The 26,843-nt window shown below is 41.4% G+C and overlaps 1 protein-coding gene across 2 annotated transcripts in view; it reads right to left on the reverse strand.

Moving 5' to 3' along the window:
• The window catches only part of drosha (drosha ribonuclease III), a 215,037-nt gene that overhangs the window by 127,052 nt on the left and 61,142 nt on the right, over positions 1-26,843 (reverse strand). For both annotated transcript variants that reach the window (XM_083652258.1, XM_083652257.1), the window contains exon 16: positions 18,306-18,413. In XM_083652258.1, the coding sequence (XP_083508384.1) occupies positions 18,306-18,413 (108 nt within the window). The remainder of the gene's footprint in view (positions 1-18,305; positions 18,414-26,843) is intronic.

The raw sequence follows: 26,843 nt of genomic DNA on the forward strand, positions 1-26,843 counted from the left end.
GAAACAAGTAAATGCTTTCAGACACACCTTTTCTATGTATTTGGTGTACTCTGAAGTATGTCAAACAGTAATATCAGGATATCTTGGCTCAATTGTTGAATGTCTATGGGGTCAAATAACATATGATGCCATAGGCATCCATGAATTGAGCAAAACGAAGCAAGTAAACTAAAGGGGGGTGAGAGGAGCCTGTTTCCAAGCATTGCCTGAGGGGAGCCCCACAGTCCCAGACTTTGAAAAAACCCTTTCAAACACGTAGTCCGGTTCAAGTCTAATCACATGTATGAATCCGCTACCCAACCTGCACAGCTGTTTAACTAAACAACAGTCCCCCATCCTCTGAACACCACATGATGCTGACGTAGCAACAAACACTGCCCTCGGAACTCGATAGCTACTTATCTATCACATAAGCGATCATCTCACATCCCATAACGTTATTCAACTCACTACTTCAGGCCAACAGAGCCTATCACATCATTCATGATTTTTAGCTGCTAGCAGGTCTATAAGTCACTCTGTTGGTTGGTTGGACTTGGTTGGTTGATCTGTTGGTTGGTCGGTCCACAAAAATTCACCGCGCTTTAGCGGGCACAGTTTTCGCACTAGGAGGCTGAAATTTGGCATGGAGGTCAAGTGTGTGTCTGAAGGTGTGCGTTTGTGTTCCTGCCAATTGGCTAGAAGGGGGGCAAATGTCATTTCCCCCCCATTGCATTAGAAGCCGACAGGATGGTTATGCTTGTTCCAGGTATTAGTCGGTTCCCCAAGTGTTGCTAGGTAAACAGAGTTAGCGAGGGGTTTGACGCGGAAGTAGGCTATATCAAGGCTATATGCCTAGCGAAAAACATAAGATTTTGATCGCTAAACTTGTACCAAAAATTCGCAAATGCTTTTATTTTATATTGTTGGCAAATGACCATGGTGTAAGTGGGATAATCAACTCCTAGGTATGTATTATAAGATTTTAGTCATTGATTATCCCTTACACACACAGTTTAGTAAACATCAATCTCCAGGTGTAGTTGTGTGTGTTTCGATGAACAGAGCATGGCACTAGCACTTTCAGAGTGTGGCTTCCAGTGTCCTTGGGGCCACTCAAATTCAAAAATGCGTCCGTGGAACTGTATGTCATTAGTATGAAAGCAAGAACAAAGAACACAGTTTCCCCCCACTGTGAACTGTACGTTATTAGTATGAAAACAAGAACACAGTTTCCCCCCACTGTGAACTGTATGTTCTTAGTATGAAAACAAGAACACAGTTTCCCTCCACTGTGGAACTGTATGTTCTTAGTATGAAAACAAGAACACAGTTTCCCTCCACTGTGGAACTGTATGTTCTTAGTATGAAAACAAGAACACAGTTTCCCCCCACTGTGGAACTGTATGTTCTTAGTATGAAAACAAGAACAGTTTCCCTCCACTGTGGAACTGTATGTTCTTAGTATGAAAACAAGAACACAGTTTCCCTCCACTGTGGAACTGTATGTTCTTAGTATGAAAACAAGAACACAGTTTCCCCCCACTGTGGAACTGTATGTTCTTAGTATGAAAACAAGAACACAGTTTCCCTCCACTGTGGAACTGTATGTTCTTAGTATGAAAACAAGAAGACAGTTTCCCTCCACTGTGGAACTGTATGTTCTTAGTATGAAAACAAGAACACAGTTTCCCCCCACTGTGGAACTGTATGTTCTTAGTATGAAAACAAGAACACAGTTTCCCTCCACTGTGGAACTGTATGTTCTTAGTATGAAAACAAGAACACAGTTTCCCCCCCACTGTGGAACTGTATGTTCTTAGTATGAAAACAAGAACACAGTTTCCCCCCACTGTGGAACTGTATGTTCTTAGTATGAAAACAAGAACACAGTTTCCCTCCACTGTGGAACTGTATGTTCTTAGTATGAAAACAAGAACACAGTTTCCCCCCACTGTGGAACTGTATGTTCTTAGTATGAAAACAAGAACACAGTTTCCCCCCACTGTGGAACTGTATGTTCTTAGTATGAAAACAAGAACACAGTTTCCCTCCACTGTGGAACTGTATGTTCTTAGTATGAAAACAAGAACACAGTTTCCCTCCACTGTGGAACTGTATGTTCTTAGTATGAAAACAAGAACACAGTTTCCCCCCCACTGTGGAACTGTATGTTCTTAGTATGAAAACAAGAAGACAGTTTCCCCCCACTGTGGAACTGTATGTTCTTAGTATGAAAACAAGAACACAGTTTCCCCCCCACTGTGAACTGTATGTTCTTAGTATGAAAACAAGAACACAGTTTCCCCCCACTGTGGAACTGTATGTTCTTAGTATGAAAACAAGAAGACAGTTTCCCCCCCACTGTGAACTGTACGTTATTAGTATGAAAACAAGAACACAGTTCCCCCCCACTGTGAACTGTACGTTATTAGTATGAAAACAAGAAGGCAGTTTCCCCCCACTGTGGAACTGTATGTTCTTAGTATGAAAACAAAAACACAGTTTCCCTGCACTGTGGAACTGTATGTTCTTAGTATGAAAACAAGAACAGTTTCCCTCCACTGTGGAACTGTATGTTATTAGTATGAAAACAAGAACACAGTTTCCCTGCACTGTGGAACTGTATGTTCTTAGTATGAAAACAAGAACAGTTTCCCTCCACTGTGGAACTGTATGTTATTAGTATGAAAACAAGAACACAGTTTCCCTGCACTGTGGAACTGTATGTTCTTAGTATGAAAACAAGAACAGTTTCCCTCCACTGTGGAACTGTATGTTATTAGTATGAAAACAAGAACACAGTTTCCCTCCACTGTGGAACTGTATGTTATTAGTATGAAAACAAGAACACAGTTTCCCCTCACTGTGAACTGTATGTTGTTAGTATGAAAACAAGAACACAGTTCCCCCCCACTGTGAACTGTACGTTATTAGTATGAAAACAAGAAGGCAGTTTCCCCCCACTGTGGAACTGTATGTTATTAGTATGAAAACAAGAACACAGTTTCCCTCCACTGTGGAACTGTATGTTATTAGTATGAAAACAAGAACACAGTTTCCCCCCACTGTGGAACTGTATGTTGTTAGTATGAAAACAAGAACACAGTTCCCCCCCACTGTGAACTGTACGTTATTAGTATGAAAACAAGAAGGCAGTTTCCCCCCACTGTGGAACTGTATGTTCTTAGTATGAAAACAAGAACACAGTTTCCCTCCACTGTGGAACTGTATGTTCTTAGTATGAAAACAAGAACACAGTTTCCCTCCACTGTGGAACTGTATGTTATTAGTATGAAAACAAGAAGGCAGTTTCCCCCCACTGTGAACTGTACGTTATTAGTATGAAAACAAGAAGACAGTTTCCCTCCACTGTGGAACTGTATGTTATTAGTATGAAAACAAGAACACAGTTTCCCTCCACTGTGGAACTGTATGTTATTAGTATGAAAACAAGAACACAGTTTCCCTCCACTGTGGAACTGTATGTTCTTAGTATGAAAACAAGAACACAGTTTCCCTCCACTGTGGAACTGTATGTTATTAGTATGAAAACAAGAACACAGTTTCCCTCCACTGTGGAACTGTATGTTCTTAGTATGAAAACAAGAACACAGTTTCCCCCCACTGTGGAACTGTATGTTATTAGTATGAAAACAAGAACACAGTTTCCCCCCCACTGTGGAAATGTATGTTCTTAGTATGAAAACAAGAACACAGTTTCCCCCCACTGTGGAACTGTATGTTCTTAGTATGAAAACAATAACACAGTTTCCCCCCACTGTGGAACTGTATGTTCTTAGTATGAAAACAAGAACACAGTTTCCCCCCCACTGTGGAACTGTATGTTCTTAGTATGAAAACAAGAACACAGTTTCCCTCCACTGTGGAACTGTACGTTCTTAGTATGAAAACAAGAACACAGTTTCCCCCCACTGTGGAACTGTACGTTCTTAGTATGAAAACAAGAACACAGTTTCCCCCCACTGTGGAACTGTATGTTCTTAGTATGAAAACAAGAAGACAGTTTCCCCCCACTGTGGAACTGTATGTTCTTAGTATGAAAACAAGAAGACAGTTTCCCCCCCACTGTGGAACTGTATGTTCTTAGTATGAAAACAAGAACACAGTTTCCCCCCACTGTGGAACTGTATGTTCTTAGTATGAAAACAAGAACACAGTTTCCCCCCACTGTGGAACTGTATGTTCTTAGTATGAAAACAAGAACACAGTTTCCCCCCACTGTGGAACTGTATGTTCTTAGTATGAAAACAAGAAGACAGTTTCCCCCCACTGTGGAACTGTATGTTCTTAGTATGAAAACAAGAAGACAGTTTCCCCCCCACTGTGGAACTGTATGTTCTTAGTATGAAAACAAGAAGACAGTTTCCCCCCACTGTGGAACTGTATGTTCTTAGTATGAAAACAAGAACACAGTTTCCCCCCCACTGTGAACTGTACGTTATTAGTATGAAAACAAGAACACAGTTTCCCCCCCACTGTGAACTGTACGTTATTAGTATGAAAACAAGAAGGCAGTTTCCCCCCACTGTGGAACTGTATGTTCTTAGTATGAAAACAAGAAGACAGTTTCCCCCCACTGTGGAACTGTATGTTCTTAGTATGAAAACAAGAACACAGTTTCCCTCCACTGTGGAACTGTATGTTATTAGTATGAAAACAAGAACACAGTTTCCCCCCCACTGTGGAACTGTATGTTCTTAGTATGAAAACAAGAAGACAGTTTCCCCCCACTGTGGAACTGTATGTTCTTAGTATGAAAACAAGAACACAGTTTCCCCCCACTGTGGAACTGTATGTTCTTAGTATGAAAACAAGAACACAGTTTCCCCCCACTGTGGAACTGTATGTTATTAGCTCATTCATGGCCAGTTTAGGACTGCCAATATTTAGCACAGGCCAAAGATTTTCATAATTGTTGGTCATCTTTCAAGACCCACAGTAAATTATCTATTAGCACCAAAGTGATTTGCAATACCTCAAAATGAAGATGTACGTCTCTGGGTTCACCAGGAAAAAAAAGTGAGCTTTTAGCATGTTCTGTACTCTACTTATAGCCATTTATATACACCCTATTTTCACCCAAAAGGTCTCCCTGAGAAAATAAACAGGAGAAAAGGCATTTTTTGTAAAAGGGCACAATCTCAGGCAGAACTCACTCTCAATTCTTTTATTTTGAACTGTATTGACATCAGACATGTAAATATTATTCGTTAGGACACAAATGACAAAAAAAAAAAAATATATATATATATATATATATACACATGAAGTGCTTTTTTTTTTACATTCAACAATACAGTTTACTCGGTGTGAGTGAGTGTGCAGACAGACACACAGACAGACAGACAGACAGACAGACAGACAGACAGACAGACAGACACACACACACACACACGATCCCCCTTTTAGATTTCTAACCCCACATAGGATAAGCAATAACCACGCCCTGTGGCGCTGGGATTGGCCAGGAGCAACACTGGAGGGCACGCAGCCCAGCGATTTCATGAACCAACTGAATAGCTCTTGAGAACAGACAGCGGGCTGCTGTGACTGCCGCTTCTGCCTTGTTAGCTGTTTGTGTGTTTATTTTGTTTTGTTCTGGTCCACCCGTCCTCGTCCATGTCTCCCTGTCATATCCTCCCTGCTATTTGATCGTTCCCGTTTTCCCCTCGGCTATTCAACACGTCCTCACCGCCCTCGCAAACTGATCGATCATTTCCTCATTCCTCCGATGATCAAACACATCTCTTGATTACTTTCTCCCGTTTTCTCCCGGCTGGCACAGAGGAAGGCGACTCCAGCTCGTGCAGGGCGCCGAGCGGCGTTTCAATGGCGTTTCTCCTGTCTGCACAAAGAAGCGTTTATCCATTTTCTGCTTTTCCTCTTGCTCAATTTCAAAACAACAGCTGCGGTATGTGTTTGTTCACGTGTTGTCTTAGATGCTAGGGACCTGATACTATGTCAGAGGCTGGGGAAGTGTTTGAACTAAGCGCTGCAGTAATAAAAACAAAAACACGTCAAACACGTCATTGGCGGGGAGGGCTATTTCTGATAACACGTCAAAGACGTCTTTGGCGGTGAATGAGTTAGTATGAAAACAAGAAGAACACAGTTTCCCCCCACTGTGGAACTGTATGTTCTTAGTATGAAAACAAGAACACAGTTTCCCCCCACTGTGGAACTGTATGTTCTTAGTATGAAAACAAAAACACAGTTTCCCTCCACTGTGGAACTGTATGTTCTTAGTATGAAAACAAGAACACAGTTTCCCTCCACTGTGGAACTGTATGTTCTTAGTATGAAAACAAGAAGAACACAGTTTCCCTCCACTGTGGAACTGTATGTTATTAGTATGAAAACAAGAACACAGTTTCCCCCCACTGTGGAACTGTATGTTCTTAGTATGAAAACAAGAAGAACACAGTTTCCCTCCACTGTGGAACTGTATGTTCTTAGTATGAAAACAAGAACACAGTTTCCCCCCACTGTGGAACTGTATGTTCTTAGTATGAAAACAAGAAGAACACAGTTTCCCTCCACTGTGGAACTGTATGTTCTTAGTATGAAAACAAGAACACAGTTTCCCCCCCACTGTGGAACTGTATGTTCTTAGTATGAAAACAAGAACACAGTTTCCCTCCACTGTGGAACTGTATGTTCTTAGTATGAAAACAAGAAAAACACAGTTTCCCTCCACTGTGGAACTGTATGTTCTTAGTATGAAAACAAGAACACAGTTTCCCTCCACTGTGGAACTGTATGTTCTTAGTATGAAAACAAGAAGAACACAGTTTCCCTCCACTGTGGAACTGTATGTTCTTAGTATGAAAACAAGAACACAGTTTCCCCCCACTGTGGAACTGTATGTTCTTAGTATGAAAACAAGAACACAGTTTCCCTCCACTGTGGAACTGTATGTTCTTAGTATGAAAACAAGAAGAACACAGTTTCCCTCCACTGTGGAACTGTATGTTATTAGTATGAAAACAAGAACACAGTTTCCCCCCACTGTGGAACTGTATGTTCTTAGTATGAAAACAAGAAGAACACAGTTTCCCTCCACTGTGGAACTGTATGTTCTTAGTATGAAAACAAGAACACAGTTTCCCCCCACTGTGGAACTGTATGTTCTTAGTATGAAAACAAGAAGAACACAGTTTCCCTCCACTGTGGAACTGTATGTTCTTAGTAGGAAAACAAGAACACAGTTTCCCCCCACTGTGGAACTGTATGTTCTTAGTATGAAAACAAGAACACAGTTTCCCCCCCACTGTGGAACTGTATGTTCTTAGTATGAAAACAAGAAGACAGTTTCCCTCCACTGTGGAACTGTATGTTCTTAGTATGAAAACAAGAACACAGTTTCCCTCCACTGTGGAACTGTATGTTCTTAGTATGAAAACAAGAACACAGTTTCCCCCCCACTGTGGAACTGTATGTTCTTAGTATGAAAACAAGAACACAGTTTCCCTCCACTGTGGAACTGTATGTTCTTAGTATGAAAACAAGGAGACAGTTTCCCTGCACTGTGGAACTGTATGTTCTTAGTATGAAAACAAGAACACAGTTTCCCTCCACTGTGGAACTGTATGTTCTTAGTATGAAAACAAGAAGACAGTTTCCCTCCACTGTGGAACTGTATGTTCTTAGTATGAAAACAAGAAGAACACAGTTTCCCTCCACTGTGGAACTGTATGTTATTAGTATGAAAACAAGAACACAGTTTCCCCCCACTGTGGAACTGTATGTTCTTAGTATGAAAACAAGAAGAACACAGTTTCCCTCCACTGTGGAACTGTATGTTCTTAGTATGAAAACAAGAACACAGTTTCCCCCCACTGTGGAACTGTATGTTCTTAGTATGAAAACAAGAAGAACACAGTTTCCCTCCACTGTGGAACTGTATGTTCTTAGTATGAAAACAAGAACACAGTTTCCCCCCCACTGTGGAACTGTATGTTCTTAGTATGAAAACAAGAACACAGTTTCCCTCCACTGTGGAACTGTATGTTCTTAGTATGAAAACAAGAAAAACACAGTTTCCCTCCACTGTGGAACTGTATGTTCTTAGTATGAAAACAAGAACACAGTTTCCCTCCACTGTGGAACTGTATGTTCTTAGTATGAAAACAAGAAGAACACAGTTTCCCTCCACTGTGGAACTGTATGTTCTTAGTATGAAAACAAGAACACAGTTTCCCCCCACTGTGGAACTGTATGTTCTTAGTATGAAAACAAGAACACAGTTTCCCTCCACTGTGGAACTGTATGTTCTTAGTATGAAAACAAGAAGAACACAGTTTCCCTCCACTGTGGAACTGTATGTTATTAGTATGAAAACAAGAACACAGTTTCCCCCCACTGTGGAACTGTATGTTCTTAGTATGAAAACAAGAAGAACACAGTTTCCCTCCACTGTGGAACTGTATGTTCTTAGTATGAAAACAAGAACACAGTTTCCCCCCACTGTGGAACTGTATGTTCTTAGTATGAAAACAAGAAGAACACAGTTTCCCTCCACTGTGGAACTGTATGTTCTTAGTAGGAAAACAAGAACACAGTTTCCCCCCACTGTGGAACTGTATGTTCTTAGTATGAAAACAAGAACACAGTTTCCCCCCCACTGTGGAACTGTATGTTCTTAGTATGAAAACAAGAAGACAGTTTCCCTCCACTGTGGAACTGTATGTTCTTAGTATGAAAACAAGAACACAGTTTCCCTCCACTGTGGAACTGTATGTTCTTAGTATGAAAACAAGAACACAGTTTCCCCCCCACTGTGGAACTGTATGTTCTTAGTATGAAAACAAGAACACAGTTTCCCTCCACTGTGGAACTGTATGTTCTTAGTATGAAAACAAGGAGACAGTTTCCCTGCACTGTGGAACTGTATGTTCTTAGTATGAAAACAAGAACACAGTTTCCCTCCACTGTGGAACTGTATGTTCTTAGTATGAAAACAAGAAGACAGTTTCCCTCCACTGTGGAACTGTATGTTCTTAGTATGAAAACAAGAACACAGTTTCCCTCCACTGTGGAACTGTATGTTATTAGTATGAAAACAAGAAGAACACAGTTTCCCCCCACTGTGGAACTGTATGTTCTTAGTATGAAAACAAGAAGACAGTTTCCCTGCACTGTGGAACTGTATGTTCTTAGTATGAAAACAAGAACACAGTTTCCCTCCACTGTGGAACTGTATGTTCTTAGTATGAAAACAAGAAGACAGTTTCCCCCCCACTGTGGAACTGTATGTTTTTAGTATGAAAACAAGAAAAACACAGTTCCCCCCCCACTGTGGAACTGTATGTTCTTAGTATGAAAACAAGAAGAACACAGTTTCCCCCCACTGTGGAACTGTATGTTATTAGTATGAAAACAAGAACACAGTTTCCCTCCACTGTGGAACTGTATGTTCTTAGTATGAAAACAAGAACACAGTTTCCCTCCACTGTGGAACTGTATGTTCTTAGTATGAAAACAAGAAGAACACAGTTTCCCCCCACTGTGGAACTGTATGTTCTTAGTATGAAAACAAGAAGAACACAGTTTCCCCCCACTGTGGAACTGTATGTTCTTAGTATGAAAACAAGAACACAGTTTCCCTCCACTGTGGAACTGTATGTTATTAGTATGAAAACAAGAAGACAGTTTCCCTCCACTGTGGAACTGTATGTTCTTAGTATGAAAACAAGAACACAGTTTCCCCCCACTGTGGAACTGTATGTTCTTAGTATGAAAACAAGAACACAGTTTCCCTCCACTGTGGAACTGTATGTTATTAGTATGAAAAGAAGAAGACAGTTTCCCTCCACTGTGGAACTGTATGTTCTTAGTATGAAAACAAGAACACAGTTTCCCTCCACTGTGGAACTGTATGTTCTTAGTATGAAAACAAGAACACAGTTTCCCCCCACTGTGGAACTGTATGTTCTTAGTATGAAAACAAGAACACAGTTTCCCTCCACTGTGGAACTGTATGTTCTTAGTATGAAAACAAGAAGACAGTTTCCCTCCACTGTGGAACTGTATGTTCTTAGTATGAAAACAAGAACACAGTTTCCCCCCACTGTGGAACTGTATGTTCTTAGTATGAAAACAAGAACACAGTTTCCCTCCACTGTGGAACTGTATGTTCTTAGTATGAAAACAAGAAGACAGTTTCCCCCCACTGTGGAACTGTATGTTATTAGTATGAAAACAAGAACACAGTTTCCCCCCACTGTGGAACTGTATGTTCTTAGTATGAAAACAAGAACACAGTTTCCCCCCACTGTGGAACTGTATGTTCTTAGTATGAAAACAAGAACACAGTTTCCCTCCACTGTGGAACTGTATGTTCTTAGTATGAAAACAAGAAGAACACAGTTTCCCCCCACTGTGGAACTGTATGTTATTAGTATGAAAACAAGAACACAGTTTCCCTCCACTGTGGAACTGTATGTTCTTAGTATGAAAACAAGAACACAGTTTCCCCCCCACTGTGAACTGTATGTTATTAGTATGAAAACAAGAACACAGTTTCCCTCCACTGTGGAACTGTATGTTCTTAGTATGAAAACAAGAACACAGTTTCCCCCCCACTGTGGAACTGTATGTTCTTAGTATGAAAACAAGAACACAGTTTCCCTCCACTGTGGAACTGTATGTTCTTAGTATGAAAACAAGAAAAACACAGTTTCCCTCCACTGTGGAACTGTATGTTCTTAGTATGAAAACAAGAACACAGTTTCCCTCCACTGTGGAACTGTATGTTCTTAGTATGAAAACAAGAAGAACACAGTTTCCCTCCACTGTGGAACTGTATGTTCTTAGTATGAAAACAAGAACACAGTTTCCCCCCACTGTGGAACTGTATGTTCTTAGTATGAAAACAAGAACACAGTTTCCCTCCACTGTGGAACTGTATGTTCTTAGTATGAAAACAAGAAGAACACAGTTTCCCTCCACTGTGGAACTGTATGTTATTAGTATGAAAACAAGAACACAGTTTCCCCCCACTGTGGAACTGTATGTTCTTAGTATGAAAACAAGAAGAACACAGTTTCCCTCCACTGTGGAACTGTATGTTCTTAGTATGAAAACAAGAACACAGTTTCCCCCCCACTGTGGAACTGTATGTTCTTAGTATGAAAACAAGAAGAACACAGTTTCCCTCCACTGTGGAACTGTATGTTCTTAGTATGAAAACAAGAAGAACACAGTTTCCCCCCACTGTGGAACTGTATGTTATTAGTATGAAAACAAGAACACAGTTTCCCTCCACTGTGGAACTGTATGTTCTTAGTATGAAAACAAGAACACAGTTTCCCCCCCACTGTGAACTGTATGTTATTAGTATGAAAACAAGAACACAGTTTCCCTCCACTGTGGAACTGTATGTTCTTAGTATGAAAACAAGAACACAGTTTCCCCCCCACTGTGGAACTGTATGTTCTTAGTATGAAAACAAGAACACAGTTTCCCTCCACTGTGGAACTGTATGTTCTTAGTATGAAAACAAGAAAAACACAGTTTCCCTCCACTGTGGAACTGTATGTTCTTAGTATGAAAACAAGAACACAGTTTCCCTCCACTGTGGAACTGTATGTTCTTAGTATGAAAACAAGAAGAACACAGTTTCCCTCCACTGTGGAACTGTATGTTCTTAGTATGAAAACAAGAACACAGTTTCCCCCCACTGTGGAACTGTATGTTCTTAGTATGAAAACAAGAACACAGTTTCCCTCCACTGTGGAACTGTATGTTCTTAGTATGAAAACAAGAAGAACACAGTTTCCCTCCACTGTGGAACTGTATGTTATTAGTATGAAAACAAGAACACAGTTTCCCCCCACTGTGGAACTGTATGTTCTTAGTATGAAAACAAGAAAAACACAGTTTCCCTCCACTGTGGAACTGTATGTTCTTAGTATGAAAACAAGAACACAGTTTCCCCCCACTGTGGAACTGTATGTTCTTAGTATGAAAACAAGAACACAGTTTCCCTCCACTGTGGAACTGTATGTTCTTAGTATGAAAACAAGAAGAACACAGTTTCCCTCCACTGTGGAACTGTATGTTATTAGTATGAAAACAAGAAGACAGTTTCCCTCCACTGTGGAACTGTATGTTCTTAGTATGAAAACAAGAACACAGTTTCCCCCCACTGTGGAACTGTATGTTCTTAGTATGAAAACAAGAACACAGTTTCCCCCCCACTGTGGAACTGTATGTTCTTAGTATGAAAACAAGAAGACAGTTTCCCTCCACTGTGGAACTGTATGTTCTTAGTATGAAAACAAGAACACAGTTTCCCTCCACTGTGGAACTGTATGTTCTTAGTATGAAAACAAGAACACAGTTTCCCCCCCACTGTGGAACTGTATGTTCTTAGTATGAAAACAAGAACATAGTTTCCCTCCACTGTGGAACTGTATGTTCTTAGTATGAAAACAAGGAGACAGTTTCCCTGCACTGTGGAACTGTATGTTCTTAGTATGAAAACAAGAACACAGTTTCCCTCCACTGTGGAACTGTATGTTCTTAGTATGAAAACAAGAAGACAGTTTCCCTCCACTGTGGAACTGTATGTTCTTAGTATGAAAACAAGAACACAGTTTCCCTCCACTGTGGAACTGTATGTTATTAGTATGAAAACAAGAAGAACACAGTTTCCCCCCACTGTGGAACTGTATGTTCTTAGTATGAAAACAAGAAGACAGTTTCCCTGCACTGTGGAACTGTATGTTCTTAGTATGAAAACAAGAACACAGTTTCCCTCCACTGTGGAACTGTATGTTCTTAGTATGAAAACAAGAAGACAGTTTCCCCCCCACTGTGGAACTGTATGTTTTTAGTATGAAAACAAGAAAAACACAGTTCCCCTCCACTGTGGAACTGTATGTTCTTAGTATGAAAACAAGAACACAGTTTCCCTCCACTGTGGAACTGTATGTTCTTAGTATGAAAACAAGAAGAACACAGTTTCCCCCCACTGTGGAACTGTATGTTATTAGTATGAAAACAAGAACACAGTTTCCCTCCACTGTGGAACTGTATGTTCTTAGTATGAAAACAAGAACACAGTTTCCCTCCACTGTGGAACTGTATGTTCTTAGTATGAAAACAAGAAGAACACAGTTTCCCCCCACTGTGGAACTGTATGTTCTTAGTATGAAAACAAGAAGAACACAGTTTCCCCCCACTGTGGAACTGTATGTTCTTAGTATGAAAACAAGAACACAGTTTCCCTCCACTGTGGAACTGTATGTTATTAGTATGAAAACAAGAAGACAGTTTCCCTCCACTGTGGAACTGTATGTTCTTAGTATGAAAACAAGAACACAGTTTCCCCCCACTGTGGAACTGTATGTTCTTAGTATGAAAACAAGAACACAGTTTCCCTCCACTGTGGAACTGTATGTTATTAGTATGAAAACAAGAAGACAGTTTCCCTCCACTGTGGAACTGTATGTTCTTAGTATGAAAACAAGAACACAGTTTCCCTCCACTGTGGAACTGTATGTTCTTAGTATGAAAACAAGAACACAGTTTCCCCCCACTGTGGAACTGTATGTTCTTAGTATGAAAACAAGAACACAGTTTCCCCCCACTGTGGAACTGTATGTTCTTAGTATGAAAACAAGAACACAGTTTCCCTCCACTGTGGAACTGTATGTTCTTAGTATGAAAACAAGAAGAACACAGTTTCCCCCCACTGTGGAACTGTATGTTATTAGTATGAAAACAAGAACACAGTTTCCCTCCACTGTGGAACTGTATGTTCTTAGTATGAAAACAAGAACACAGTTTCCCTCCACTGTGGAACTGTATGTTATTAGTATGAAAACAAGAAGACAGTTTCCCTCCACTGTGGAACTGTATGTTCTTAGTATGAAAACAAGAACACAGTTTCCCCCCACTGTGGAACTGTATGTTCTTAGTATGAAAACAAGAACACAGTTTCCCCCCACTGTGGAACTGTATGTTCTTAGTATGAAAACAAGAACACAGTTTCCCCCCACTGTGAACTGTATGTTCTTAGTATGAAAACAAGAAGACAGTTTCCCCCCACTGTGGAACTTTATGTTATTAGTATGAAAACAAGAACACAGTTTCCCCCCACTGTGAACTGTATGTTCTTAGTATGAAAACAAGAAGACAGTTTCCCCCCACTGTGGAACTGTATGTTCTTAGTATGAAAACAAGAACACAGTTTCCCTCCACTGTGGAACTGTATGTTCTTAGTATGAAAACAAGAAGACAGTTTCCCTCCACTGTGGAACTGTATGTTATTAGTATGAAAACAAGAACACAGTTTCCCCCCACTGTGGAACTGTATGTTCTTAGTATGAAAACAAGAACACAGTTTCCCCCCACTGTGGAACTGTATGTTCTTAGTATGAAAACAAGAACACAGTTTCCCCCCACTGTGGAACTGTATGTTCTTAGTATGAAAACAAGAACACAGTTTCCCCCCACTGTGGAACTGTATGTTCTTAGTATGAAAACAAGAACACAGTTTCCCCCCACTGTGGAACTGTATGTTATTAGTATGAAAACAAGAACACAGTTTCCCCCCACTGTGGAACTGTATGTTCTTAGTATGAAAACAAGAACACAGTTTCCCCCCACTGTGGAACTGTATGTTCTTAGTATGAAAACAAGAACACAGTTTCCCCCCACTGTGGAACTGTATGTTCTTAGTATGAAAACAAGAACACAGTTTCCCCCCACTGTGGAACTGTATGTTCTTAGTATGAAAACAAGAACACAGTTTCCCCCCACTGTGGAACTGTATGTTATTAGTATGAAAACAAGAACACAGTTTCCCTCCACTGTGGAACTGTATGTTCTTAGTATGAAAACAAGAAGAACACAGTTTCCCTCCACTGTGGAACTGTATGTTCTTAGTATGAAAACAAGAACACAGTTTCCCCCCACTGTGGAACTGTATGTTCTTAGTATGAAAACAAGAACACAGTTTCCCCCCACTGTGGAACTGTATGTTATTAGTATGAAAACAAGAACACAGTTTCCCCCCACTGTGGAACTGTATGTTATTAGTATGAAAACAAGAACACAGTTTCCCTCCACTGTGGAACTGTATGTTCTTAGTATGAAAACAAGAACACAGTTTCCCTCCACTGTGGAACTGTATGTTCTTAGTATGAAAACAAGAACACAGTTTCCCTCCACTGTGGAACTGTATGTTCTTAGTATGAAAACAAGAACACAGTTTCCCCCCACTGTGGAACTGTATGTTCTTAGTATGAAAACAAGAACACAGTTTCCCCCCCACTGTGAACTGTATGTTCTTAGTATGAAAACAAGAACACAGTTTCCCCCCACTGTGGAACTGTATGTTCTTAGTATGAAAACAAGAAGACAGTTTCCCTCCACTGTGGAACTGTATGTTCTTAGTATGAAAACAAGAAGACAGTTTCCCTCCACTGTGGAACTGTATGTTCTTAGTATGAAAACAAGAACACAGTTTCCCCCCACTGTGGAACTGTATGTTCTTAGTATGAAAACAAGAAGACAGTTTCCCTCCACTGTGGAACTGTATGTTCTTAGTATGAAAACAAGAACACAGTTTCCCTCCACTGTGGAACTGTACGTTCTTAGTATGAAAACAAGAAGACAGTTTCCCTCCACTGTGGAACTGTATGTTCTTAGTATGAAAACAAGAACACAGTTTCCCCCCACTGTGGAACTGTATGTTCTTAGTATGAAAACAAGAAGACAGTTTCCCTCCACTGTGGAACTGTATGTTCTTAGTATGAAAACAAGAACACAGTTTCCCTCCACTGTGGAACTGTACGTTCTTAGTATGAAAACAAGAAGACAGTTTCCCTCCACTGTGGAACTGTATGTTCTTAGTATGAAAACAAGAACACAGTTTCCCCCCACTGTGGAACTGTATGTTCTTAGTATGAAAACAAGAACACAGTTTCCCCCCACTGTGGAACTGTATGTTCTTAGTATGAAAACAAAAACACAGTTTTCCCTCACTGCGAAAATCCCACTTCCATGTCAGTATGCCAATCCTCCAGTTCAACATGACATCTCGTCGATGTTGAGATATATTTTCCCCCTGGTTTACCGTAAACCCAATGCCTACAGACGCGTGAAGGGGTATGTGGTGCATCTGTACTTATACTGAGCGGTGGTGAAGTTGTAGAGATAACTTAGCGGGTCTTTGACATTATTTATTGGGGTACGGGTAACTCCTGCGCTTTGGGAAATCATTTTCACAACATAGATTCTGATACTAGTGAATGCAAAGTGTGGAAAGATCAAAAGCCAAGTTTCTGTCTGTGAAACTGGAGTGTGTATATACAGCTGTGTGTAAGAGAGAGATATGGCTCATTTCCACCACGTATAACAGCACAGTACAGCTCTACTCGATCTGGTCTTACTCGGCTCTACTTGATATAGACTCTGTTTCCATAGCAAGTTTACTCGCCTCCGCCCACACCTGGTCGTCATAGCGACCGCATATCTGCCCTCCGCCCATAGCTGAAGTAGGCTATAACGTATAACGTTAAAATTAAATCCATACATTAGGCATGGGTCGATTTCCGGTTTTACCGGTTCGGTTCGGTGTACGAGCCCAAACCGGTTTGATCACATGCGAACCGAAAAAACCTAAAAAAAAAAAAAAAAAATTGCCAGTCCATTCTGATTGCACTATTGTTCGTATTAGCCTCTTCTCAAGTTGCACTAGTATGCAAAAGTATTATTTTGTTTATTATGTTGATGTTTGAAGAAAAGTTAAGCTGAATAGTTATGAGAAATAAATACAGGGTGTGTTTGTTACACAGGTGTCCTGCTTCTTTTTATTCAGTATCATTGCTGGTTGACAATACCAGCTTAGAGGTGTATTATCGCTATCAGGTGGACTGAAGCTGCACTACAGACAGTTATGGGCCACACTCGGGAGCCCTGCTTAAAAAGAAAGAAAAAAAAATTAATTACAAAAAAAAGCGGTATACCGGTTCGATCCGGTTTAGACGGCAATATCAAACCGGTTTTAAAATTTTCAAACCGACCCAGCCCTACCATACACAGAACTTTTAAACTGTTTATGAAATACTGGTGCCTCTAAATGACCTACAGTGTACATGGGCAAATGTGACAATCGGCTAGGAGAATGGCTATCACTTTGTTACTCAAACTCACATGCATGCGCTGCGCGGGGGACGGGAGAGGCGCTACAGGGAGAACCCCAGCGGCAACTCACCAGGCAAGACCTTTGCTAAACCCCCGCCTGCGGCCTAGCGGTGCCAACTACAAAGGGCTTCCCGAGGAGCGGACTTTTTCTCTCTCAAAACAATTGAAAACCACCGTCATGTTAAAGCTGAGCAAGGAGATCGATTTTATTTCACCAGAGCCAAAGGCAGCAACACAAAATAAATAACTTCTGGAAATAACAGAAGAGAAGGTAAGCCCCACTTAACTGGTATCCAGCATTGACAGTAGATGCCTACAGTAAACACGATTCTGCCTGACCAATCAGTCGTCTGCAGTGTTTTCACATCACCGTATGGTACCAGGTCCATAGCCCTGGAACCTCAACAGAGCAGGGACCAAAAGCAGCACGACTCAACCCCGACTCAACCCGGGCTGTCCACGTTTTTGATCGGTGGAATGAGACAAAAAAGCGAGACGAGCTGTGCGGGGCCGCGTTGATACCAGCGGTGGAAATGGGCCAATAGTGTGTGTGTGTGTGTGTGTGTGTGTGCCTGTGCGTATGTGTGCGTGTCTCTGTCCCTGTCTGCCTGAGTTTATGTACACCCATCCATAAGTGCATTTGTGTGTTGTGAGCTGGGTGATACTGACACCAAATATCACAATATTATAATACATTATCATAAGATTGAATTCCTCAATATCGATAATGTGGTGATAATTTGAAGATCAGTAGATATTTACACAAAATCTAAAAAATGAGTAATGACCATTAGTGATCAGTAATGTGGATGAGAAGAGATGAGCAGCTAAATCTAATCATTTGTCATTTCAGGCTACTAAGTTCATGAAATGGTATCACTTTACTGCAATGCAGCCTTTAAGAAGATGAAGAAGTAACTTATTTCACAACACTACGATAACCAAAATCCCAGACAATATCTAGTCTCATATCACAACATCGTTATTGTACGATATATTGCCGTGCCCTAGTTGCGTGTGTCGTATGCATGTATCTAAGCCTGTATCGATGCTTAATCGATGTGCATGTACAGTACATACCGTATATACATATCATTGTGTGTTTGTGTGTGTGTGTGTGTGTGTGTACAGTTGACGGCTGTTACCTGACAGACGTCGGAGCGGATGCCAGTCTTCCAGAAGGCCTGGCTGCTGAGCTCCACCGTCACCTCACGGCGCATGGTGTTCTTCTGACGGATCTTCTGAAGAGCTTCCTGCCAAACAAGCAAACAGTCAGTTATTGATGGGCTGTAGCACAGCCTACGGGGACAGCTCCCATCATTACAACCCCGCCCCTTCCTCTCTTCTCTCCCCCTCCCTCCAGCTAGCATGTGCCACAAACTGACACACAAAAACACACAACAGCAGCAGCAGCAGAGGGGCATCCGGTTACCAACATGAGGGACACAGGTTCGAGCCCCTGTGTTGCCGCCGGTTTGGTCGGGCGTCCATACAGGCACAATTGGCCGTGTCTGCGGGTGGGGAGCCGGATTAAGGGTATGTGTCCTGGTCGCTGCACCAGCACCTCCTCTGGTCGCCCAGGAGCATCTATTTGGAGGGAGGGGAACTGGGGGGAATAGCATGATCCTCTCCCGTGCTATGTCCTGTTAACCTGATGTTGCCAGATGGTTTGTTTTCACATAACAAAAAAATATATATAAAAAAAGTTTGAGTAACCAGCCAACTCAAAAATTCAAAATAATTCTTCTGTTGGCTAAGTTCCTTATGTATAGTGTCCTTCAATTAAAAAAAAAGTTGCAACTTCTATGTTTCAGAAAGCTATTTACATGCACAATGTTGTTAATGTCCTCAGTGGAAAATTACAACTAAAGGAACGGAATGGGCAGTTATGGGCAAGCCTGTAACATGTTTATTAATTATAGTGTTGCTTGTAACACGTCACGTACATTATATGCTTGCCTATTAATCAGCAGGGATGCAAACTCATGCAGAGTACAAAAGGTGACAGATACCAGGGCAGAGGCAGACACAAAAAACCACTCAGAAATCATTCACCTATGTGCCCTATTTTTGGATCAAACGGTGACTGTCACCTACAGTAAAGGTAACTAGAAGATCTACATTTCCTACCGAAAATGTAATTGTGCTTGCTGTCCTCGCCATGCACCGCCTGCCTTGCAATGTCCCTGCGCATGCAGCTAGGGGGACTAAGTAGTTAGTAGGGCGGGCCTATGTGAGTAGAAGCGGGAGGAGCCAAGGAATCCAGGGGCGGAATTTCGATTGTAGACGCTACAGTTCAAAAGTTATGGACCAAAAGGTGAAGAGGGCTGTTATAACGCCACCATCAGGTCAATAGGAGTATTTTTCTAGATCAGAGCAATGAGTAAACATGGGGCGAGCCAAGGAAACCTGTGAAAAAATAATTTTGATTGTAGAAGCTACGGTTCTAAAGTTATGGACCAAAATGTGAAGATGGCTGTTATAGCGCCACCGTCAGGTCAATCGGTGTAATTCTTTAGGCCAGAGTAGGACAGTACTCTATGAACATATAGACCCAATTTGGGAACAGTCGCTCTTATGGCGTGTGAGCTACAGGTACTTGATGTTGCTACAGCGCACTCTATAGGCGAAATGACACAATATTTTTCCTATCAGCTCAGAGTACATCCCTGCACACCTGTACCAAGGTTGGTTAGGATCAGATGATGCATTCCGGAGTTATGGCGATTTTTGTTAAATAGGCCCCACCCACAGAAGTTTGGAAGTGGATTATATCGCAACGGTGTAGTCTTTTCGAAAACTGCGAAATCAGTGTTGTGCAGGACAGTCCCCACATGATGGGTGCTTTGGTTTGGTGAAGATTTGACAAAGTTTCAAGGAGGAATTGCAAAAAAACAGTTTTGGACCAAATTCAAAATGGCGGAAAATCTAGTCAGACGGAAATGGGCGTGGCCTATATGAGTATGCGGAACGACCCAAGGAATCCAGGGAAGAAAGAAGTTTGGTTGTGGATGTTACGGTTCAAAAGTTATGGACCAAAATGTAAAGAGGGCTGTTATAGCGCCACCATCAGGTCAATTGGTGTAATTCTTTCTTGGATAGTAAAAGGCTCCTCTGGGAACCTCCCTACAAGGGTTGGTCGCTCGAGGCCATATGGTTTCTGAGATGCAGCTAATTTAATGCAAGCTTTTGCCAGATTTATCGAAACCCCATTCAAGTCAATCGGAAAAAAACTCAGGCTTAATCGCGAACAGCGCCCAAACCGCTTCACCCCACCCCTTAGAAAAGTCATAGCAACTCTTTCCTCAATGAGCCGCACGTTTTGAGTTCTGGCATGTCTATGTGGTGTGAAAACTGTGGGAGTTATTACGTCCCAAAAATTTGGCAGATCAAAACTAGGAAGATCAAAGATTGTGCCTTGCTTTCAGCAAGCACAATAACTAGTTTGCATCCCTGAATAAGGTAAAAAAAAAAAAAAAAAGTATCCTGCAAATGGCGAATAAAAATAAATAGACTAAGCCGAGCAGTTTGGCCGATCAGATCGCAATCCGTCCTCAAAGTGTGTTGGGGGCATTTGCACCTGTACTTTCAAGTAGTCAAGCACTATCTGATTGCAATCTGATGACAGAAAACGCATGTTAGTGCCAGGGGGGTGTAAATGGCCTCTGTATTGCCCAGCCCTAACCACCGCACAAGACACACACACACACACACACACACACACACACACACACACACACACACACGTCAGCCCTACAGAAAATAGCTGCCAATTCACCGGGGGGTGTAGGGGGGAGCTGAGACAAGCCTTACAAATAACAACCTAGATGGAAGATATATTGACAGATTGCTCTTTCTAAGTGTGTGTGTGTGTGTTACGCGCATGTGTTTCATTCAACCGAGGCACTATCGACTGCGTCTGAGTTAGCCGTGATCTGCCTAAAATGGAACGCCAGGAATGTTTGACTCACTGAGGAAATAAGAACAACAAAGGCATGAATAAATAATGCCATCCTACTGTGAAGTGCGCATCAAAGTGAACACACACACACGCACCCCCGCCGCACGCACGCACGCACGCACACACGCACACACACACACCAAATAATTGCATGGACAGCCAGCCACTGTGTATGGAAAGCAGCAATCATAGAAGAGTGTGAATGATATGTAAATACCATACAAAGCAGGGCTTTCTACAAGGACATGCAGTGGACAAAAGTGGAAAAGGCAACCAATTAATTAGGGCTGTCCCAAATACCACTTTTTTGGCTCCAGAGCTTCAATAGTAACCAACTCAAACCTTCAGCCAGGGGTGGGGGGTGATTGCTTAAACGGGGCTTGCGTTCCACTGACTGCTCTGCTCCATCAAATCACTCTGCTCAGTACATAAAGATATTTATTTGTTCTACCCAAGTAAAATCATTCCATAGTCGTTTTGGCCCATGAAGGCCATAAGTCATATTCTTTACAATCTGATGAAGGCCTTTTGTGGGCTGGACCCTCAGTGGAATGATTTTAATATTGCAGGACAAACATATATTTAATGTAGAGCAGGAATGACACCTCTTCACTTGATCAGTGCAGCTTTGTTTTGGCCTGCATTTTCAGTCCGCTGTGTGATCAACTTGGACTGAACCTGTGGCCACTCTGAGTAGGGATGGGTATCCTTTCCTATTTTTCCGATACCGGTAATAAAACGATACTTTTAAAACAGTGCAGTGCCTAAACGGTGCCTGGACCTGAACAGATACTTTTTGAAATTTTAAACGGATATAAAGTGGATTTTTTTTATTTAAAGAGGATTTCAAGCGGCGCGCTCCAAACAATGTTAATGAAGGTGCATGCGGCACTGGGTACGGAGCAACGGAGGGCAGATATTTCACTCAGCATCTCGGGCATGGCACCTAAATCAGGCACCTAATTCTGCGTTGCAATTCGATACCGGTAGTACCGGTTGGAAAAGATACTACCCAACTTTAACTCTGAGTGAGGGCGGACTGAGTTTAAGTGGATTCAGGTTGCCGTAGACTGCTATCTCCGCGCTATGACAGTTTCTCAGTGTATATACGCGGTGATAAGCTAGGCTGCTAACTGAAAGAGCCACAACACCGCCAGCTGGCTGTGTTGAACCACCCATTACCCGTGTATGGATAGCCAAGCAGTTTCAAGTGAAGGTACGTGACTCTTAACACCCGTGGCAGCATGTTGACACACAGCTTAAAATCATACCCCCCTCCCCCGGCCCAAAATTTTAATTTTAATCTGAATCCCAAAATTGAAAATCGAATACCAGTGTTTCCCATACATAGGGGAATTTATGGCGCACCTCCACAATGGGATTTTGACCGCCACAACAAGATGTTGACAGTTTTTTTTTACCCCCTCTCAAAACTCCACATTGGCCCGCTGTCTGTCTGTCTGTCTCTCTCTCTCTCTTTCACAAACATACAGGACAGCAGAGTGATGATTGAGTGATATCAGGGCCAATCAGAGGCAGAGTAGAATGGGTTAGATGTCCTTTTCAAGACACGTGATGGATTAAATGCATCGTGATTCGTTGAGATGCACGTGAGGGAGGCGGCCGCCTCTCCTCGGAAAGTCCACAGCCAGGAAAATCACACATCCCAGCGAGAAGCGTTGGTACATCTGCTTCAAAAACACCTTGGCGCGTCGGCAGCGGTCGTCAGACTGCTTGGACAAAACAGCTTGGGAGTGTGTGAAGCACTGGGGAGCAGGGCTGCGTGTGTAACCAGGTTAATGACCGCTAATATCAGCCAGCCACCGTTCACTAACGTTACACATCAAAGGGCATCAAAACAAGTCCACCTTTTGCTTGACTGCCTGGAACTCTGACTTAACCATAGCTCAAAATAAACGGTTTATGTTATTTTGTTCATTTAATTAAATTTATTTTAAAGGAGAATTGCACACTTTCTTTTACCTCATTTTCTATGGTTTTTGTATTATTTATTTCTGTCCATCAAACTTGGGGGGGAATGAAAGTAACTGCTTTCAACTGCTACACTTGTTGCCCAGTCTGTTTATATAGTGTTGAGTTTATGTTTTGTTTTTATTTAATTTCATTAACCCTTGTACCCCCCTTATATTTTTTTGTCTGTCGCACTTCACTAGGTCCAGCAGCTGGATATTGATATTAATATTTATTTTTGATATTCATATATATATATTTTTTTTAATTATTGATTCTTATCCATTGGTAACTTCATCCTTCATACCTCATATCAACATTTCATGCTTACTCTGAATTGTAACCCCTCGAATGCCAGTTTACTGTACTTACTGTACAATAAAATGTACAGTAGAAAACACAAAATATGATTTTTTTCGCTTCCCATAAATGCCACCTGGATCTTCCCCGGTGGGATTATCATAGCCTTGGATTTGTCACATTTTTTTGCCTGTCGCACTTCAGAGGGTCCAGCAGCCGACAATGATCGATAAAAGAGAAACGCGTTGGATCCTTGACACGGAAGTCCACATAAGTACGCGCATCTGGGCACTACCCGGATGCAGATCATGACCGTGCTTTGACATCCGGGTGAAGACGCCCATTTCCATCTACCTACATTTTCCGGCATTTAGAATTTTGTCCAAAAGCGTTTTTTCGCTATTTCTCCTTCACATTTTGTCAAATCTTCACCAAACCACATCACACAGCTTGTGTGGACACAAAACCTGTTTTGCCCTTTTTTTAAGATGTAATCGACTTGCAAAGTGTTGTGGGTGGGCCCTTTTTCACAGAAATCGCTATTTCGCCTTCTAATTTTGTTCAATCTTCACCAAACCACAGCACACAGCATGTGTGGACTTCTGCTGCTCGTGGTTTTTTGAAAGCCTGCACTGCACCGTAGGCTATTTCATCATGAACTTGTGATTTTGGGATACTGCTAACTGGGAGAGATGTAATTAGAACAATAGAAGTTGAAAAGGCACCATGAGGCTATACAGAGGGGTGGGGTCCTTTTAATGCCACAGATACACATCTTTTAGAATTAAATGCAAGTACATAATTAAATATTTATTTTCTAGGGCTTTCTTACCATACTGATTTCCCATGATATCTTTCATACTTTTGCCTCCACAGCCCTCCACACAAACCCAATACTCACCATCACTGCAATATTCTCAGCAAGCATGACATCCTTAGCTGGGATAATTTAATTAAGTACACAGACACTTGTCTAATATTTAAGATCTTAAATGGCAAGGCTCCTCCACCACTCAGTAACTTCATTCACATCATCAGATCATCATAGATCATCCACAAGATCCTCCTTGAGAGGTTACTGTATTGTCCCTTTCAGGTCCAGCTCCTTCAGCCAGTCATGTTTCTCTGTAAGAGCTTCCCATATGTGGAACTCCCTACCAGCTGAAATAAGAAGCTGCACCAGTTACCAAAAATTCACAAAAAGTCTCAAAGCCTGGCTTCTAAAAAGTCAGACGTGTGAGCATTTTTAATCTTATTGTTAATCTCATTATTATTCATTGCATTACTCACTAATCCTGTTGCCAACTTGCCCCACTATGTCCCTTGAACGTTGCCAGCTCTGCATGACTTAGGTATGTATAGTTTATCTACTAGTATTTTAATAAGAATCTGGTAACGTATTCTTTCTTTCTTTTTTAAGGTCAACCGAGCGCCTTTTGTATTTTATCAGTTTATTGCTGCTCTGAATAGCTGCATGCATGCATGCATGGTTATGGTCATTATTGCTTGCCTGTGTGTTGTTTTATGTTGATTGCATGGCTATACTGTATGTGTGGTATGGGTGTTTGCAGGTGGCATGTTTTTATGTATTGATCTGTTGTCTCTTGGTACTGTGCATTGCTTTTTATAGTAATTATGCTCAACTGTTTCCTGTTGCTCTGCATGGCCTGCAATTTGGTTTTGTGAATTATTGTTCTGTTGCTGTTGGTTTCTTTATGGCGTCTTACTGTCTTGACTGTACATCTTATTGATTTTGTAGGTTTTATTGATTTGTAGGTTTCTTTTACATCTTGCCACAAGGACTACAGTTGAAAATTAGCCAGCTGCCTAACACTGGCACATTTACAGAAATGTTGATTAATGTGTAACATAAACATAAACATAAACAAACACATTAACAATGTTTCGTTTCCTGCTACAACCAACACGCTCGTCAACGCTTTTTTGCGCTGGCCATATGCTAGGTTTCGACCTAGCCTTGTTTTTTCTTTTTCCCTGTGTCTGAGGCTGTTTGTCTTGTTTGTATGTTCTATAAAAATGGGGGGGGGGGGGGGGGGGGGGGGGGGCGACAACAACTTGTGAATCTGTAATAGACTTGTGATTAGCATGACGAAAGATAGAGCTTTATTGTCATTGTTCTCTAGACAATGAAATTACAGAAGCCTCCTAGTGCACAGCACATATTGGATGAAACAATAAAAAAAACACTGACATTGTCAATTAAAGCAATGTCGTCAATTAGTAGATACAAACATAATAGCAGCATGGTCAATCCGCATGGTCAAGTACATATAGTGCAAAAAATAGTATAAAAACTATATAAAAAGTACTGGGCTTGTGCTCCAGTTATTGCACACTGGGGGATGAGGGGATAGGGGTGAAGGCAGCATTAAGTTGTACCACAGCCTTGGGAAAGAAGATGTTCTTCTTCCTTCAAGTCCAAGCTGCAATTGTCCTGTATCTCCTTCCAGACGGAAAGAGGTTGAACAGGTGTTGGCCGGGGTGCGATGGCTCTTTTATGATGTTGTGAGCCCGCCGCAGGCATCTTGAGGTGTAGATTGAGTCCATGTCTGCTAGATGGTCCCGAAGATGTCCTGTGCTGTGTTCACTATCCGCTGGAGAGCTTTTCAGTCGGCCTGGTTGCAGTTGCATACCAGAGGCAGAAAGACGACACGTTATCACTGCAGCCATGGGGCAAGGACAGGGAAACTTGTACAGATAGACGGAATAATAAATGGGAGCAAAATAAAGGAAATGTCTTGCATGAGAGAGCCACCAATGTTAGACTGGACTGATTCCAATCAGCACTGTAATGTGAAAGTCCTTGGGCCAAAGTCCAAACTTGAATGCAATTGAAAATCTGTGGAGTAACTTGAAGATAGCCGACTCTGGGGGTTGAATACTTATTCAAATGAGAGAAGCAAGATCGAATAAAGAGCTATTAGATATTTCTAAATTGCATTTTCAAAATTTGCAAAAACTTCTCTAACATGTTTTGTTAACTTGATAACTAACTTTGTTATTATGGGGTACTTTGTGGAGATTGTTGATTAATAGAACCATCCGCTTAATTCATTTTGAATTCAGGGCACAACATTAAAACCCTTAGTGTTACATTCATTAAACTGTGACATGTATTTTTAATTACAACATCAACCTGCCAAGGGTCAACCAATGAAAATTAGCCTGGTGGTTAAATCTGGCATATTTACATTTGCCTTTAAGCGCTCATTAATATGCACTCTCCATATTAAATAAATAAATCTTAAACAAAAGGCAGAAATAAAATGAGGGGAGTTGAAGACTTTCTGAAGGTAGTTTACAGTACAGTATACTGTATGTCTGTAGGTCTGTATTTTCAAAGCGGTTGGTAGAGGTACATGGCCTTTCCACATTAGTTCGTTCAGTTTAGTTCAACCATCCCTGTTTGTTTTGTTTGTTTGTTTGTTTT

The sequence above is a fragment of the Poromitra crassiceps genome (assembly GCF_964638095.1).
Source record: "Poromitra crassiceps genome assembly, chromosome: 2".
Classification (NCBI taxonomy): Eukaryota; Metazoa; Chordata; class Actinopteri; order Beryciformes; family Melamphaidae; genus Poromitra; species Poromitra crassiceps.